Below are 18,308 nucleotides of genomic sequence, written 5' to 3'. Positions count from 1 at the left end.
TCTCACCACCACCCACCACCCCCCCACCCCCTTACAACAACAGCAACAACAACAAAATTACATTTGTAAAGCGCCTTCCATGTCGGGAGGACATCCCAAGGCGCTGCACAGTGTTTCACCAGACCTGAGCTGGGGATCGGGATTGGGGAGAGCGGAGGTAGGGGTGAAGCAGGGTAATCGAAAGCACGGTCAAAGAGGAGGGTCTTGAGGTGGGTCTTGAAGGAGGCAAGGGAGAGGGCGAGGCAGACCGACTGCGGGATGGAATTCCAGAGAGTGGGGGAAGAGCGGCAGAAGGCACGCCCCGCCAATGGTGGGGAGGGTGAGGCAGGGGACGTGAAGCATGCCGGAGCCTGCTGAACGGAGGGAGCGGGCAGGATGGTAGGGGGTTAGGAGGTCACAGAGATAGTGGAGAACAAGGTGTGGACAAGGATCTTGAATTGTATCCTCTGTGTGATGGGAAGCCAGTGGAGTCATGGGAGGATGGGGTTGCTAGGGTCACGGATCCTGATGGGGGAGAGAACACGGGCTGCAGAATCCTGGATGATCTGCAGCCTACGGAGGGAGAAGTTGGGGAGGCCGACAAGCAAGGAGTTTGCATAGTCAAGCCTGCATGATATGAATGGTTGTGTGAGGGTTTCGGCTGCCTGCGGTGTGAGACAGTGGCGGAGCCGGGCGATGTTGCAGAGGTGGGGGAAGGCAGTGCAGGTCATGGCATGGATGTGGGGTAGAAAGGATAATTTAGGGTCAAACAAGACTCCAAGTTCCGGACTGGCTTAGTAAAGTGGAGTGTGCAAACATGGATGGTGATGCTGTCAGCATCTGAGGTGTGGAGGCGCTGATGGGAGCCAATCAGGAGAGCCCATCCCACCCCCCAGCACTGCACGGGAGTATGCCAAGACTTGAGTTCAAAGTCTCAATGTGGGGCTTAAACCCACAACTTTCTGACGCGGAGATGAGAGTACTACCCATCAAGCCAGGCTGACACCATTTGTCCTATTAAAAATTTACAGCACAGAAGGAGGGCATTCAGCCCATCGCACCTGCATTGCTTTCTGAAAGAGCTCTCTGTTTAGTCCCATTCTACTGCCTTTTCCCTGTGTGATTTCGAGGAGATTTCAATACAAACGACAGAGAAAATCCACAGACCGCCTGATTTTACAAAAACAAAATACTGAGTTTTTATATGGCAAGTTAACATGTCTGAAATTGTGCTTCTGTAAACGAGTGTTTTCTCAAACTAAATAGCTTCTTACCATGTCACATATATATCAAAGATGCTTTTATGATGGCTATTTGGGCTAGAGGTTTATGCTTTTCCAGGTTGTGACCTGGTTGACACAGTAGTTCTAATATATTTTTTGGTCAGTTGGGTGTCTGACCCATGTGGAAACCCAGCACCATGGTTAAGAGTATTCAAACCAAGATGAGATTTCCATACATATTTTGTAACTCTGGGAACTGGCTTGGATTCTGTTCCAAACTGATGGAAGCAGTTACCAATCAGTTTAATGGTGTTAAGGGTTCCATGCCAGTTTGGGCAATCTCAATCCAGTGGGCACAAGGTCACAACATTAAACTGCTCTCAGATTTGGTACTACACTGGTAGTCTCAGGCAAAAAGCATGGTTTGGTTTGATGTGTGAAATGTAAACACCACAGTGGTGCTGTTTGGAGTTTGGAGGTGAGGCAAGTGATGACGTATTAACAATATGCCTGAGGTTGTTTGATCAGTGACCCTTTTGTTCTGCATATAATTCTATTTTGCTACATCAGAAGTCATAGAAATGGCTTTGAGTGTTGAGAGCAAGGGGTTGAGACTTGCAGGGATATTTCAACTTAATTTTATTCTGTTGCAGCCCAAGAATCCAAAGGAATCTGCAAGTGTTTCATCCACTGCTTCAGGTTCTGCAAATAAAAGTGCTGCTCAGGTAGGTAGCAAAGGAAGAGTTCACTACTAATGCTCCAGTTACATTTCACCATTGGTTCAGAATCCAATGGATGTCAAACAGACTATGAACATGACAGCCTAAACATTTACACCCATTGACATCACTGGAAGAAAGGTATCGACACTGAAACATGCAAAAGGCATGCTGCCAATGGTCTCAGTAAACCAGTTACTTTTCTAATAATGGATGGGTTTACAGAATAGTCAGCTCTTCTTGGTCATTTTCCCTTAATCAAAGGCCAGGCACATAGGACAGGATTGAAAAAAATAAGAGGAAGGACAAGATACATTAAAAAAAAGTAGTTAGGAACATGCCCACCACCGGCTTGGAAAGCCTGGATGTCATAGGAAAAACTGAAGGGAGGAAAACAATGTATTATAATTAGGAGATGGTACAATGAGTTTTCATTTTACAACAGTGAAAGTCAGCAAGAAGGAAGTGTGTAGATTATTGCAGATTTAAATTGGTGAAGAACAAGAGTGAATGAATGTTTAGAGGAGCAAACATCATTGTAGAATGATAAAATAGAGATCGATGGGTTGTGACAAAAGAAAGTTCGAAGTGAGAAAGACCTCACTTGTACAATGGCAAGTCTTTTGTTCTGGAGATCGATTGAAGTGGAAGAATCTCCCCAGATGAAGGAGCAACATTCATATCTTAGAGGGACTTGGAATTTTGAAATGAAAAGATGGCTAATTGAGACATCTGAGGGTTTTTGTATTTGTGACTTTAAATGTACGGTGTCAGCAGCTGCTTTCTCAAGTGGTGTGTAACCTCCTGCAGTGATTGCCAGCTCGCTTGGGTTGTATTACAGCTCTCATATCACAGTGATGCAGATACAAGACTTGTAATGAAACCGTAGAGAGATTTGTTTTCAATGAAAACTGCCGAGTGGATTTTACACCCATTAGTAGAGAAGCAGCTGATTAAATGTGCCTTTGGCCGCATTTTGCTCTTTGGAGCCAGAATATTATTATAGTCATTGATCTTGCCAACTGTGTTTTATAGTGAAATTCTATTACATGAAATTAGATAATTGAATAATTTGGTTTATTGAATAGAATTTAGAAATATCAAACCATTTGCACACCTAATCAAAGAATATAGATTTGTTAATTCAATGCTGGATATACAAATAATTCATTTTTTTGAATAATTTTCCCCATGTCCACTCATACATAAAACAATTAATCTGAGTCTGGAAAAACACCAAGTCCCAAATCACTACATTCAGCGTGAATATCATCATGCAGCGTGAATGTATTCTCCTCATCTCCTGAACAATGTTTAGTTTGGTTTATTGAATAATTTTCACTGTCAAATTGAGTATTCAATTATCAAAATTTACTGCAGTTGGAATAACCTTTTGCTTAAGTATAATATGTATAACAGTGCTCTGGGAGTACATTTCAGTTGATTCCTGTTTAAAATATTGAAACATGCTCTTTTGTCTATAAAGGGTAAATCAGATCCAAGTGCTGTCAGTTTGTTGGCAGACACACTTCTGCCTGAAGACACTGGTCCTACAGCTCCTAAATACACTGGCCCCAATGTTCAGGTATGCGTGACATTTTGTTGCAGATGTAATGATGAAATACAGTTCCCATGTACAGGCCAAACTATGTTTAAAGATCCCATGGCACTGTTCAGAAAGAAAGAAAGTAACTCATGGTCCTCAAGATAAAATGGCTATTTGCTTCATGGGTGTTTGTGGGACAGCAACTCCAACAATGCAATGCTTGCAAAACACTGAGATTTTCTCTTGATGTAAAAGTTGCAATATCAAAGGTTTAGTGTCTAACAAGTAGTTTCTTTTTCTGGAACTCATGAAACACCGAAACCTTAATCTCGATTAAATTTTGCCTTTTTAAAATAACATTTTATCTCTAATTTTTAGGAAGATCCACGATCTGAGAAGAAGATTAAGAAGTTAGGGGAAGATGAGAGAACCATACCACCAGACTACAGATTTGAAGAGGATCCAAATACTAAGGTTCAGTTGTATAATTATTCTTAGTTCAAATGATATCCAATAGCTTGGCTCAGTTAGTACGCTCTCTCCTCTGGATCAGAAGGTTGTGGATTCAAGCAAGATCTTGGCTGAAACTCCAGTACAGTGCTGAGAAAGTGCAAAGTTGCCATAGGTGCCTTCCTTCGGAGGCAGCGACTCAAAACGCTGTACAACAATTACCTTTAAATGTAGCGATTGTGTTTGTAAGGATTGAGACAAACAATTTGTCCACATCAATGTCTACAATGCAGCACTGCAGCAGTTATTTATCAACATTCTGTTCAAACTACGATTCAAATGATATAAATTGGTATATATTCCCTCTGGGAAATCACAGTGTGATGACACTCAGGTCTGTGCCTACCATTCCTGCATTTGTGATTTTCCACTATTGATTTCAATCATCCCATGGTGGGAAGTTGCTACGTAAAGGCCAGGCGCCTACTCACAGCAAAAGGAAAACTTTAGCACCAATAGTGTTATTTGATAGAGTATTCTACTTGCTATATAGAGGTCACTGGACTAGCTCTGAATTGGTTAACTTATGTTATTTTGCTGAACATCAGGAAGAGAAGAGGAAATAAATACGGAATCCCAATTCAGGCAGCACTTCATTACCAGATAGGCTAAGTGGTGGCTCAGAGGTGCACAAAATAGCAAGTCTTCCAAGAGTTGCAAATGTCCCCCCAGCAAAGCAAGGGTTCCATTGATCATAACTGTAGTTCTTTTGTTTGTTTGTTTGTTGTTTTTATTTAACTATTTGTTTTTATTTTTACACAATGCTGTTTCCACAGATTAAAACGAGTGCTTATCCAGAGACAAAACTAAGGTCAATCCCTGGGGAGGTAAATCCTACTTTGCATTTTTCTTGAACTTTTAGAAACAAATTATTACCCGGGCCTTTTTGTTTTTCTTTTAACTTGTTTAATATGTGCTTTAGGACTGTGGGTGAGGTTGTAGCAGTTTTCTGTTTGTATTGGTGTAATTTTACTCCGTGTATTTTAAGTCTATATACCTGAATTCTCTTTGTGTGCTTTACTGCCAGGTTCTGACAGACAAAGCTCTTATAGATCCTCTGACCTTTGACATCAAGTCTGATGCTTCAATTTCAAAGTCTGCAGCACCACCACCGTCCTACTCTCAAGCAGCCGCATCGAAGCAGAAAGAGGTAAGCTTGCTGCTTCCATCTCTTGTCAAAATCTATGCTTTTAACTGGAGAATCATGTCCCTCAGTAATGTGGGTGTATTGGTTTTCAATCCACTAAACAGCACGCGGATTAAAATGGTTCCCAGTCTTATCACGGAGCTCAGAGGTCTTCCAAACTCACTTCTTGCCATCCCACACTAATACTCTCTGGAATTAGGTAGGCGGAGTGCATACATCCAGCAAGAGAGTTGCATTCCATTTCCATACATATGTGGAACTGAGTTCTGACGAAAGTTCATCGACCTGAAACGTTAACTCACTTTTCTCTCTCTATAGATGCTGCCTGACACCCCGAGTGTACCAGCGACTTCTGTTTTTATATCAGATATCCAGCATCTGCAGTATTTTGCCTTTTATGGAACTCAGTCTGTTTTGGATATTCTTAAGCCTGGTGTGTCAGATACCAAGCTGAAAAAAATAAATTTTTAAAAATGTTGAATCCTGGATCAGTAATAAATTCTTTGCAAAGAAATGTTGTGCCTAGGTCAAGATTGTGTTTTTCTGAGTCACAACCTAAATTGCACTGCCTGCATTTTAAAATGTCTAGAATTGATCTGTTTTGGTTCATTTCATCAAGTGCATTTATCTGGAAGGTGGTGGACAAGAAATTGTTGTTTAATAGATGAAAGCAAGGGATTTCCTAAAGACTTCCAGGGCACTTTATTTTACTACACTGGAGAGACTTTGGTGTGCATGTGGGTGCAGCAGTAACTTTTATTTCCCATTTTTCAACTTATAATATATTCGGCATTGCTTTTGGATACGGTACAGCTAGAGATTATGTGAATATTGAAAGATGTCCTTTATTTATAGGGTAAAACTGATGCTCACGGAGCTTTTGATGAGCTCTCGGACATGCTTCTGCCAGAAGGCCCAGTCCATTCAGGTCCTAAGTATACTGGCCCTCAAATTAAGGTATTAAAAGACACAGTTATATGAATCTTTATGTCTGCTTATCACTCATATTACTGTACATTGTGTTTAAACATAATTACAAGTTCACATTTTCCTTACAGTGACTTACTATTTCAGACCTTCCTTTTCGACCGTGCTTTTGGTCACCTCCCCACCTCTCTTCCTCGACTCCCCCCATTCCAAGCTCAGGCTCCCATTTGGCTCTGTGAAGCACTTTAAGATATCCTCTTGACGTGAAAGGTGCTTTATAGATGTAAAATTGTAACTATAATTTACCTCTATTTACTTTGCCTTTTTTAATTATCCACCTATTCCATCTTGATAATTCACCTTTTATTATTTTACCATTTAGATTATGCAACCCATCCTATTTTTGCAACTGAAATCAATAGTTTGAAACAAGTAGTCTTAAGTGAACTAACCAGATGGGTTGTTGGAATCGAGTCAAACCTCTGTAGCACTCTCAGTAATGAGCCAGGTGTGTCCACAGTATTCCAGGCCCTTCTGATGACAGACCAGGCAGCCTGGCTCATTCAGTACGACGTGGAGTGGCAGACTGGGGCGGGGAATTCTTCCCATTCAGCTCCTGTTAACCCTGCAAGCCAAAGCCTTAGCAGGTAAGGCAGTCCTAGCTGGACAAGCAATGGGAAGCTTGTTAGAGATTGCTTTGCACATTGAAGTTTTAGCTGGTTAAACTCCCAACAGTACTCTAACGTATTGTATTAGGTCCCTTAGCCTTGGTTCCTGCCAGCCTCAAACTAATACTTTGTGGAATTAGGTAAGCGGAATGCTTCCCTCCTAGGAGAGAGTGCACATTCCAATACATAGGGATTTCCATGTGTAGGTGGGATGTATGGAACAATCAGTTTGGTGTAAATACTCTTCAGCATTGCGATGGATTTTCATATGTGTCAGACACCGGCTGGACAACAAAAAAGAAAGACTGAAGAGTTTCACTTGAACCTTGGAATACATGTTCTCATTTCAGCTGAATAACATACACATGTATTTAGCTTTCCTAACTTTGGTGTTCTTTTTGTATGGAACACAGTAAATAAATATATGAAATGTGATGTTCACTTCTTTTAAAACATTTCTTTTTAGGAGAAAACAGCTTGCGAGAAGATTGCCGACAAAGTGGGAGAGCGGGAAGATTCTCTACCACCTGAATACAGACTTCTCCCTGAGGTCAGTGCTGTGAATAATATCGCTGTTTGAATTATATTGGGACGTCCTCCTGATGTGAAAGGCGCTATACAAATATAATTGTGTTGTTGTTGTGTTTGCATGATTCAAAAGAACTCTGAACACCAAAGCAGCTTTCCATTTGTGAGATCAATTGTAAATAGAAATAAGATGTACTTTTAATGATTCTATCACTGTTTTAATTCAACATTGTAACACTCCATTATGGAAGGATTTCATGGTAGTTTGTTTGATTCCCAGGCTACCAGTAAAAAGGACACAAGTGTTGGCACTCACGTTCATCCGGCAGAGAAACCAAAGGTAAAAGCTCACTGAGACACAAGGTTAAATTTACCGGCACACAATTCATACATTCCTTCTTAGTATTTGACTGCTTTCAGTTATTGCTTTTCTTTAAGTGGCTACAAGGGTACAAGGAAAGATGCTTTATAATAATAATCCTTGCATATTGATATAGCTCTTTTCACGTCAGGAGGACGTCCCAAAGCGCTTCACAGAACACACTGTAAAGTGAATTGACTGTATATTTGTGGGCGAATGCGGCAGCCAATTGCGCACAGCAATGTCCCACAAACAGTCGTAGATTGAAAATGACCAATTTATTATTGTTTTGGGTTTTGGAGGGATTATTATTAGGCGTGTGGAGTAAGGAAACTTGCCCAAGGTTTCCCCCTGCCTGGAATTGAACTCAGGTCTCTCATTTGGGTTCTATTTTAGGGCTTTGACTATTCTCATTTAAAGGCAAACCTTAGCTCAGTTAGTACCTCTGGGTCGCAAAGTTGTGAGTCTGAGCCCATGCCGGGAGTTCAGCTAATTATCTGATTTGAGTCTTCAGTGCAATACTAAAGTGCGTTTCACCCCCAAAGTACGCAGACAATCCATTTTACTATATATGCTGTGAAGCGCATCTGTGAAGATGTCTTGATGGTGGGATAAGGTGCTGTGTCAAATACAAGGAATATTATTGTTACTGGGGAATGTTATTATTAGATGCACTCTCTGATGAGATATTAAATCATCGCTTCTTTTTCCTATTCAAGAGAATTTTAAAGATCGAGTAACAGTATTAAAAAGAGAAGGGAGTTTCTTATGGTGCCTCAGCAGGAGTCCTCTGGACTGGAACCACAGAAATTTATGTTCTAGAGAAGGCCATTAGGAGCATTGTGTCTGTGCCGGCTCCCTCAAGAGCAATCCTTTCAGTCCCATTTATCTACCCTTTTCCCATACCTATGTAGCTGATTCTTTTTAAGGTATTTGTCTAGTTCCTTCTTGAAGACCAATATGGATTCTGCCTCAACCACTGCTCCTGACAGGGCATTCCATATTCTAACTACTCTATGCATGATTTTTTTCCCCTATCCTCCCCATTTGCTTGTTTACTAACTATCTTAAATTGATGCCCTCTGGTTACTGATTTACCAACCAGTGGAAATAATTTTCTTGGCTGATTGTGTGACCTTCTTGGCACAAATAGTCCCACATTTAACTAGAAAAAACAGTCACTTTGACAGCAATTACTTGAAGTATTTTGGGGATATTTCAACATGGTAAGGAGCTAGTTCTTTGCTCGTTATATACTTACTAGCTCTTTCTTTAAATATGTTCAAGACTGTTTGTTTCTTCTGACAGCCTCAGATACAAAGTGACATCATGGATGTTATGGCATTAGACTTCGCACAGAGCTCCCCGGGTTTGATTACAAAGTCTCCCGCTCCATCGTCACATTGTGCGGCACCCCTACAGAAAAAGGTATGGATCTTAGGAGGGATTGTTAGATTGTGGATGAAGTTTGGTGGAAGAATAAAGGCTTAGAAGATGCACTTAAAGCGGTAAAGTTAAAATGAGGGTTTGACTATGATTTGAAATATGTTACTGAAACCTCAACCTAAATGTCACTGTTACATATTACATATATTACATTTGTTCAAGGACAAATATAGAAACCCTTGAGATATCATTGGGAAATGTAATTTTGCGGAGGAAAAGGGGACAGGATGTGGTAATTTTTTTTAAGGATGTGACTCTAGAGCCAGGACCACACTTGTCAAAAACAGATTTATATTGGGATTTGGTTATTTTAACATGAGTTCCACTGGGTGTAAAATGAGATGATAGCAAACTGCACTAATTGAGACTTCCGGTTTATAGAATCACAGAATCAGCAATTCACCGCACACAAGGCCAAGAAGGCCATTGGTCCCATTGAGTCTGCACTGTCCCTTCAATCCCACTGCCCCATCCTATCCCCATACACCCTCAAGCCTCGCTCGCCCCACTATTGGTGGGCGGGCCTACTGCCACTCTGCCCCCACCCTCTGGAACTCCACCCCACAGTCCTCCGCCTCGCCCACTCTCTTGCCTCCTTCAAGACCCATCTCAAGACCCTCTTCAACTGTGCTTTTGATCTCCCTGTTTTCCCCACTGCCCTCCACCCTCCCCGACCCCCAGCTCAGGTCTGAAACTCTGTCACTCTGGCACCTTGGGACGTCCTCGCAATGTGAAAGGCACTATACAAATGTAATTTTGTTGTTTATATATTATAAGTGCTGAACCTGAATGATGGCACATGCTGCTTGCAGCTGGTGTTTATGCTCTGACTTTCATGTGGAACCTTTTGGGTCTAAGTTAAACTGAGTCTTATAGCAACATTCTTGTGATCTGTATAATCTAGAAATGGTGATGACCCTCTCATCCCAGTGATAAAGAGAAAATGCTCTGTGCCACCAACACTATTCTGTAGTTGTCCATGTAACACAACTCTTCAGGAGGATCTGTCTGGGACCCACAATAACAACAACAAAATTACATTTATAGAGCGCCTTTCACGTCGGGAGGACGTCCCAAGGCACTGAACAATCAGGTGTCGGGGTCTGAGCATGGGGGAGGGGTGGTGTAGGAGTGACGGAAGGCAGAGAGATAAGAGGGAGACCAAAGGCACGGTCGAAGGGAAGGGTCTTGAGACCGGCCTTGAAGGAGGCAAGGGAGGAAGCGAGTGAAGGGACTGTGGGATGGAGTTCTAGAGTATGGGGGCAGAGAGGCTGAAAGCCCGGCCACCGATGGTAGGTCGGGCGGGAAACGTGGAGTAGGCCAGGGCCCACTGAACGGAGGGAGCGGGTAGGCTCGTAGGGAGTCAGCAGGTCAGAGAGTTAGGAGCGGGTAAGGCCATGGATGGCTTTAAAGGTGAGGACAAGGATCTTGAACTTGATCCTCTGGAGGAAGGGAAGCCAGTGGAGTCGGCGAGGTTGGGAGTGATGGGGTCGCGGAGTCTGGTGCGTGAAAGTACACGAGCTGCAGAGTTTTGGATGATCTGCAGCTTGTGAAGGGAAGAGTTGAGAAGACCGATGAGGAGGGAGTTCCCGTAATTAAGTCTTGAGGTGACGAATGCGTGGGTGAGGGTGAGGCAGTGGCGGAGTCTGACAATGTTGCGGAGGTGGTGGTAGGCAGTACCGGTTATGGCACAGATGTGGGGGAGAAAGGACAGTTCAGGGTCAAACAAGACACCCAGGTTCCTGACTGGCTTAGTGAGGTTGAGTGTGCAGCCGTGGAGGCTGATGCTACCAGCACCTGAAGTGCAGAGGCGCTGGCGCGAGCCAATCAGGAGGGCCTCGGTCTTGCCGACGTTGAGTTGAAGAAAGTTGGCCCTCGTCCACAAACATTAATATTGGACAATATGGGACAGTGGGAATATGTATTGCTTGCCCTTACTGCTCAACGATTCTTTCACCCTGGTGGCAGCTAGAAAATGTAGATTCCATGCCTCCAACAGAAACCCTTATACTATCAGCAAGTTTCTACCTTTATAACTGTGGGTCTTGCCCAACTCTTAAAGATGGTCTGTGTGGGACCCTGCAAACAGCTACAGCCTGGATTACTTTGCACTGTTCCATTTCACTGTTGTGAGCAATGCTGTAAATTTAAATGCAGAACTAGAAATGCAGGAAGCCTGAAATGATCATTGGGAGAAATGAAACCTGAAGTAATTCATCTTCATTCTTTTTCACAAAGGATCAAATTGAACCTGTGAAAGCTTCAGCAGCTTTTTCAGTTTCTGCAAGTCAACCAGCTCCTAAGGTGAGTGACAAGGAAATATGATATCTTTCATGATGTTTATAATGGAAACTGACTGTTGGTATTTAACCTGATTTACAGGAACAGGGTTAAGATCTAACTGCAAAACATAATCATCATTTTATTAATTATTGTAATAATTGTGTTAATTGTATTAATAATGAATTATAAAGATCTAATGAAAAATCATTAATTTTAGACTTCCTAAAAGCCTTGTTAAGGTATCATATGGGAGACTGTTTTACAAATCAACGCCATTGGGAATTAGGATAAGAAATTAATCCGGGCCTTAAATATAAAGGCCAGCATAAAAGAGAAAATGTTCTTTAGACTATTTCCATTGATCAGCAAATCAGTAAGAAAAAGGAGGATAGAACCTCTCTAACCACAATGCTGTCCAGGGAAATCCAGGGAAAATATTTCTTTATAAAGAAGTTTTGAGTGCCTCAAGAATCTATTGGAGATATACTCTTGTTCTCTAAACTCTCAAACTCTCTATTTCTGTATTGTATCTAGCAAGCAAAATATATGGTGTAAGGTCCTGTTCCTGTTTTTCTATGGTCCGTTGACTTTGCTTTCAGATATAGTTCAGCTAGAATTTGTCCTTTTGTTTTGTAGGGTAAAACAGGAGATATGGGAGCTCTTGATGCACTCTCAGACATGCTTCAACCAGAAGCCCCAGTCCATTCGGGTCCTAGATACACTGGGCCTGAAGTTAAGGTATCAAAGATGCTGGCCTCATGAATCTTATTATCTTGGATTTTAATTTGTATGTATGAGTATGTATAGGGGGACGGTGGTGTGGGATACGAGCAGACTGGCTGTACTGAAGCACAGTGAATGGGATCTACACTGTGCCTGCATCATAACAGAATTTGCCTAGGATAATAATAATAATAATAATAATCCTTGCATTTGATATAGCGCTTTTCACGTCGGGAGGACGTCCCAAAGCGCTTCACAGAACACACTGTAAAGTGAATTGACTGTATATTTGTGGGCGAACGCGGCAGCCAATTGCGCACAGCAATGTCCCACAAAAGGATGAGGTGTGTTGTAACATGGCTGCACTGAATTTTCACTTGAGCTGAATATGTACACGTTGGTTTAGGTTTCCTAACTTCATAGTTCTCTCCTTGATCTGGAGCATAGTATATAAGTGATTGAATTGTACTTGTTATACAGTTTGAACTTTTATTTTCTGTTTTTAGGAAAAAGCAGCTCATGAGAAGCTTGCAGATAAAGTGGGCGAGCGGGAGGATTCGATTCCACCCAATTACAGATTTTCTTCTGAGGTCAGTGCTGCAAATAACTTTACCAAGCATTTAACCTCTCAGAATAGGCTCATGTGTCAGAAAATATTTGGATGGAAATTGTTGGATTGTCTGGTTCACAATGTAATCTTTTACTGAATGACTGAAATCGATATTCTCACTTTGATTACCAATTTCCCCCCATCCTCCGGTGGGTTCTGGTACACTGGCAAATTGCCTTCAAGGTCCTCAGTCTGACCTTCAGATCCATTCGCAATTTTTCCCTCCTCCGTACCTATTTGATCTTCACTCCTCTACCTGCACCCTCCGTTCATCAGTGGCCAAGGCTTCAACCACTAAGCCCCCACTCTCTAAAACTCTGTCCCAAAATATAAGAAGGAAATGTTCAACTCAGATTTACTAATTTTCACCATAAACACAAAGATATTTGGGTGAAAATTCATTTGTAAAGAACCTTTTCTCAGAAAAATCCCAAATTCAACAATTTATTTCCCGAATTCTGGGATGACAATTTGCTGCTGTACTTGGAGCCGCTGGAGTGAGCATCGGACTCCAGCCGATTGACATGTGAATTGGCCCTCACAGTTGACTTGTGATCTCTGAACCCTGAGGCCCAACACAGAACACTTCAGCTCATTGCTGTATGCACTTAGCTTCATTCAGGACCTTTCTATCAAAAAGGAACATGTGTTAATCTTATCTTTGAGTTTATCATGTTTGCAAGTTGTGATATATAATTTCCCAACAAGTTAGTTTATTGCCCAATGACATGGTTCTGAAGTGCACAGTTGTTGGTCTGATGCTGCAATACCCTTTGGGTCCAATTGTAAATAGAAATATGATGTGCTTTTAGTGATTCTATGACACTACTGTTGCTATTTTACCATTTGCTTATTTCTAAATGATTTATCTGCATTGTTGAATGACTTCATAGCAGTTTGCATGGTTCCACAGGGTGCAGACAAAAAGGGCCCAGCTGTTGTTGCTCCCACTGATTCAGGAAAGAAACCAGAGGTAATGCGTTTCTGAGAATTGGGGTTCATTACAGACATTAAGATGATGATTTTCTTGGAAACATTTAACTTCTGTTCAATACACCTGAATTCAGGATTGGAAAAGCCATTCAGGTGTAGTGGAAGCTCTACCTATCATCTCAATAATTCTGTCTAAGAATTCTATTGAATTGATTTAACTTATCCTTTACAAAAGTAATGATTATCCCTTATCCAACTTGTTACTCATCTGTCTTTATTGATGGATTATAATAATTTTCTTTTAATGATTTTAAACTCAGTTTAACATTCTTAGAACTGCAGTTACCTGAATGATTGCTACTTTTCTATATAAGGAGGATGTAACATTTGCTGTCTTTCTTGCATATAAAGCAATATCAGAGGTAACTGGGTTGAGCACATAGGCTAGATAGACCAATGATCTACTCCTGCCTTGAATACCTCCTATGATACTAATATTGGTATCGAAACCAGAGGGTTCAGGTTCCCAGTGTTTTCATCAAGGCCTTTAATATTTGGAGGTGAACAAAATGTATTTCCCCTTTGAGACATCCTCCTGAGGTGAAAAGCACCATATCAAATGTAAGGATTATTAGTATTATTACTTTAGTCAGCTTATTTCAGATCTGCATTGGTAAAATATGTTCCTTACTACTGTTTGTTGTGCTGACAGCTTCTGACCAAGATTGATCTTGTGGACGCTATGGCGTTAGACTTCGCACAGAGCTCTCCAGCTGTCATTACAAAGTCTGCAGTGGCATCTTCACATGCTGCACCTCCTATGCAGAAACAGGTACGACTCTTCTGTCAACTTTTAATCAGTTTATAACTTGAAAATCTTTCCCATCTATGTTTAGAATCCAATTTAACCATTGAAATTTGTGAGTTATATATTTGCACAAAATGTTTCCAGCATGTCACAGACCTGATTTATTCCGTGATTAATTCCAGGCAAGGCTGCACTAGGATGTCTAAATTCTTAACATTTGCTTTGCCATAACCAGTTGTTAATTGTAGCTACTTAAATCCAAGAAGGCCTGAGATTATTTAATCTTTTTTGCCATCTGGTCCTGTGCAATAAAATTCTCAGTTCAATTTACTCAGTTCCAACACTCTCACCTAATTCAGAAAGTTGTGGGTCTATACCCCACATCTGGACTTTAAGATGATAGTCTAGGCTGACACTTCACTACAGAGCTGGGGATTGCTGGCCAGGACACCAATAAAACTCCCTTCTCTCCCAAATAGTGCTATGGGATCGTTACATCCACCTGAATAGGCAAATTGGGCCCCAGTTTACCATCTCATCTAAAGGATGGCACCTATAGCACATCTAGCTCTCCCCCAACACCTCACTGGAATGTCAGCCTGGACTGAGTTCAAACTCTTAATGTAGAGCTTGAACCCATAACCTTTTGAATCAGAGGTGAGAGTTCTTCCAATTGAACCATGCTGACACCTTGTGGGATTTCTGGCAATGACACTACTGCTGTTGTGGGCAGACTGTAATAGAGAAGCTTGTGACTTGCATTGGCTGTGGCTGGATCCTTTCCATAGCTGGGTTTATCTTCTGACTCAGGCCTGAATCGTGGTGGTGGAATTTCTATTTTTTCAATCCACACTTGCCCAAACTTATCCCTGATATATAAGGTAGCCAGTTTCAATTAAAAATAACTTGAAAACGGATTACTGTTTTTTTCAGATGCTTTTAGATTTTTAGCAATTTATTTCCCCTCCCCACCCCCATTACAAAAATGGCAGAGATCCAGATTGTAAGGTAGATGTGCAGGAAGTGATGTTAGAGGTGCTGTAAGCATACTGTGTGCAAGTGAAGCACACAGAAAGAGATGTCCTGGTCACGCACCACAAGTAGTCAGCAACTTTTATAGTTCAGGTAAGAAAAAATATATATTTTTTTAAATGATGTTTAACAATGAGAATCTGTCCTCTTAGATTTGGAGAAAATCCTGATGAATATTGGTTTTTTTCCATCTTTAAATGGAAACGGACAAACTTAACCACAACACACATTACATTGCACAGAATTTATGAGACTTTTTCCCACCTTCATCTCCCCTAGATAGCGTTAATGGAACCATTAACAAATCAGGTTAATGATTTGCTAATGGTTCCAACTACAAAAATGACAGAGTTCCAAGTCGGGAGGTTTGTTTCTCAGGCACACCTTCTAATCCTGTGCTGCAGTTAGTTGTATTGTGGCTGATGGGGGACGGGGAGTAGAAGGGGAAAAATGTTCCAATCATCTTGCGCACATGTATGGCACTATCAAACCACTTATATATTAACATACTAGAACCATGGAACCATAGAAGCTTACAGTAAGAAGAAGGCTATTTGGCTCATCATGTCTGTGCTGGCTCTTTTAAGAGCAATCCTTTCAGTCCCATTTAAAGGGCATATTACGTATAAGGTGTGAAAGTAAAAACTGGAAACCCCGAGATCACTAAATGTGAAATCTTTTAACTACAGCAAGAGTGATGCTCAAGTGCCAGTGTGGCCATTAATACATTAATATAAAAAGCAACATGGCAGAAAGGTTTTGAGCAGTTAAGTTTTAGAATCAAGATCAACCTGCTGACTCAGAGTCTCTGAGCAACAGTTTTGTGATATTGAAACATATACATATATATTTTGCAGAATTGGTCCTTGAGAGGAGCGGACACTACAGAAAAACAACTACAAATTTGCAGTTTTAAGTTGTGGTTTGCAACTTTATTTTTTACCGTCCTACTTTATCCAGTGGCTGGGGCAGGAGCAGCCAGGCCAGTGAACAATCACATTGCTTACCTGTATGAGCAGGTGATTCTCTCATCCTGCTTGCGACTAATTCACTGCGTGGTGCTGAATGACTTAGTCAATGACTTGGAAAGCAAGGAAAATCCCCGCTCGGTTTAGAAATCTAGCAATTTATTTTTAGAAATGTGATTCTTTTTCATTTCCAGACAAATCTTCAAGCCTGGATTACCACCTCATCTCATCTTATACCATGATTTGAACAATCAAATTTAAGATTGCGCAGAATTGTGGAAAATTCTTAAATTCAGTCTTAATTCAGAACATTACATAAACTCACTGAATGAATAATATTGATGATTCTCTCCTAAAATAGTGCAGAGCAGGCTTATAGAGTAAGCAGTGTCTTGAGTAAGCAGCTGTTGAGAGTAGATGAAGAATGCTATCACACAAGTACGTTAAGGTGCACTGAAGTACATTGCAACTTCCCCAGATTGGCCATTGAGAAGTGTATCAGAGGGGTTTGCTTCTAATAATAATAATTGTTGCATTTGATATAGCGCCTTATCACATTTTCAAGACGTCTCAAAGCGATTCACAGAATGTACTGTAAAGCGAATTGACTGTATATTTTTGTGGGTGAAACTCGGCAGCCAATTGTGCGCAGCAGTGTCCCACAAACAGTCGTGGATTGAAGTGACCAATTTTTTTTGTGTACTGTTCTGTGCTAAGTATGTTTATTCAATACTTTGCAGCAAGATATGATTCTTTATCATTTGCGACTGCAGCAGCATCCCTTATCAAAATACATTGATTGCAACTTTACGCACTAATGTACCCAGTCAATGTGTTAAGCAGCATAAGATCACTAAAATGATGCATTAATTAGCAAATATATCACAAATTATACCCCTTTACTTCTTACCTCCCATGCCTTCCCCCAATGCCTAGGATCAAACATGTAGGCCACATTGCTTGTCATTGCAGCTAAGTGATCATCTCACCCTGATTTAAAAAAAACTAACATGGATTCTGTGCCACCAACGTCATGCCATTTTTTGTTGTCACCAAGGCTATGCAGATGTCCAAGCAACCTGACTCTTTAGGAGGGTTGCTGGCAACATTCAGGGCAGCTATCGGGAGCAGTGCTGTAAATTTAATGCACCATGAAAAACAGTTCAGCCATCTTTGGAAGAAATGAAAATTGAAGTAATTAATCTTCATTGTTTTCTATAAAGGATCAAATCGAACCTGTGAGAATGTCAGCAGCTTGTTCAGTTTCTGCAAGTAAACATGATGCCAAGGTAGGTGACAAGAGAAGCCTGAAATAGAAACATAATCATAATAATCCTTGCATCTTTAATAAAGCATCTTATCATGTTGTCGAGCTATCTCAAAGTGCTTCACAGGATATGCTGTAAAGTGGAATGACTGTATTTTTCAGCACAGAAGAAGGACAATTTGACCCATGATGCCCGTGCTGGCAGTCTGTAAGAGCCATGTGTTTAGTCCCACTTGCCTTTACCCCATAACCATTTATCGTTTTTCTTTGATATTTGTCTTTTCCCTTTTAAAAGCTATTATGACTTCTGCTCTACTATCATTTGGGTAGAATTCTGTGTCCTAATAATGCCAGATGTTTTTGTAGTAACCCTCTTAAGTTTAAAAACATCTCAAAATCTTTCCTTTTGTTTCTTAAGTAAGCATCTTAAAATGAAGCCCTCCAGTAACTGACTCACCAAAAGGTGGAAATAACTTCTCCCTATTCACCTTAGCAAAATCTCTCATAATTTTTAACATCTCTATTAAGTATCTTCTCAACCTTCTCTCCTAGTGAAAATAGCCCCAGTTTATCGAATCTCCCCTAATAAGTAGAGCTTTCCATCTCTGGTATTGTTTGCTCACCAAGCAA

General features: G+C 41.0%; 1 protein-coding gene across 7 annotated transcripts in view; it reads left to right on the top strand.

Annotated features, from left to right (window-relative positions):
- Positions 1 to 18,308, top strand: part of cast (calpastatin) — an 89,493-nt gene that overhangs the window by 46,815 nt on the left and 24,370 nt on the right. For 4 of the 7 annotated variants that reach the window (XM_007893094.2, XM_007893097.2, XM_007893100.2 and 1 more), the window contains 16 exons: positions 1,856 to 1,927; positions 3,408 to 3,506; positions 3,846 to 3,941; positions 4,754 to 4,804; positions 5,005 to 5,127; positions 5,980 to 6,081; positions 7,186 to 7,269; positions 7,528 to 7,587; positions 8,917 to 9,036; positions 11,293 to 11,358; positions 11,974 to 12,075; positions 12,567 to 12,650; positions 13,584 to 13,643; positions 14,316 to 14,435; positions 16,301 to 16,462; positions 17,635 to 17,700. In XM_007893094.2, the coding sequence (XP_007891285.2) occupies positions 1,856 to 1,927; positions 3,408 to 3,506; positions 3,846 to 3,941; positions 4,754 to 4,804; positions 5,005 to 5,127; positions 5,980 to 6,081; positions 7,186 to 7,269; positions 7,528 to 7,587; positions 8,917 to 9,036; positions 11,293 to 11,358; positions 11,974 to 12,075; positions 12,567 to 12,650; positions 13,584 to 13,643; positions 14,316 to 14,435; positions 16,301 to 16,462; positions 17,635 to 17,700 (1,467 nt within the window). The remainder of the gene's footprint in view (positions 1 to 1,855; positions 1,928 to 3,407; positions 3,507 to 3,845; positions 3,942 to 4,753; positions 4,805 to 5,004; positions 5,128 to 5,979; positions 6,082 to 7,185; positions 7,270 to 7,527; positions 7,588 to 8,916; positions 9,037 to 11,292; positions 11,359 to 11,973; positions 12,076 to 12,566; positions 12,651 to 13,583; positions 13,644 to 14,315; positions 14,436 to 16,300; positions 16,463 to 17,634; positions 17,701 to 18,308) is intronic. The other 3 variants (XM_007893095.2, XM_007893096.2, XM_007893098.2) reach the window with 3 other exon arrangements.

Source organism: Callorhinchus milii, unplaced genomic scaffold (genome assembly GCF_018977255.1).
Source record: "Callorhinchus milii isolate IMCB2004 unplaced genomic scaffold, IMCB_Cmil_1.0 Scaffold1, whole genome shotgun sequence".
In the NCBI taxonomy this organism is placed as follows: domain Eukaryota; kingdom Metazoa; phylum Chordata; class Chondrichthyes; order Chimaeriformes; family Callorhinchidae; genus Callorhinchus; species Callorhinchus milii.
Note: the sequence above shows the minus strand (reverse complement) of the source record. Positions and strands in the feature narration are given on the sequence as shown.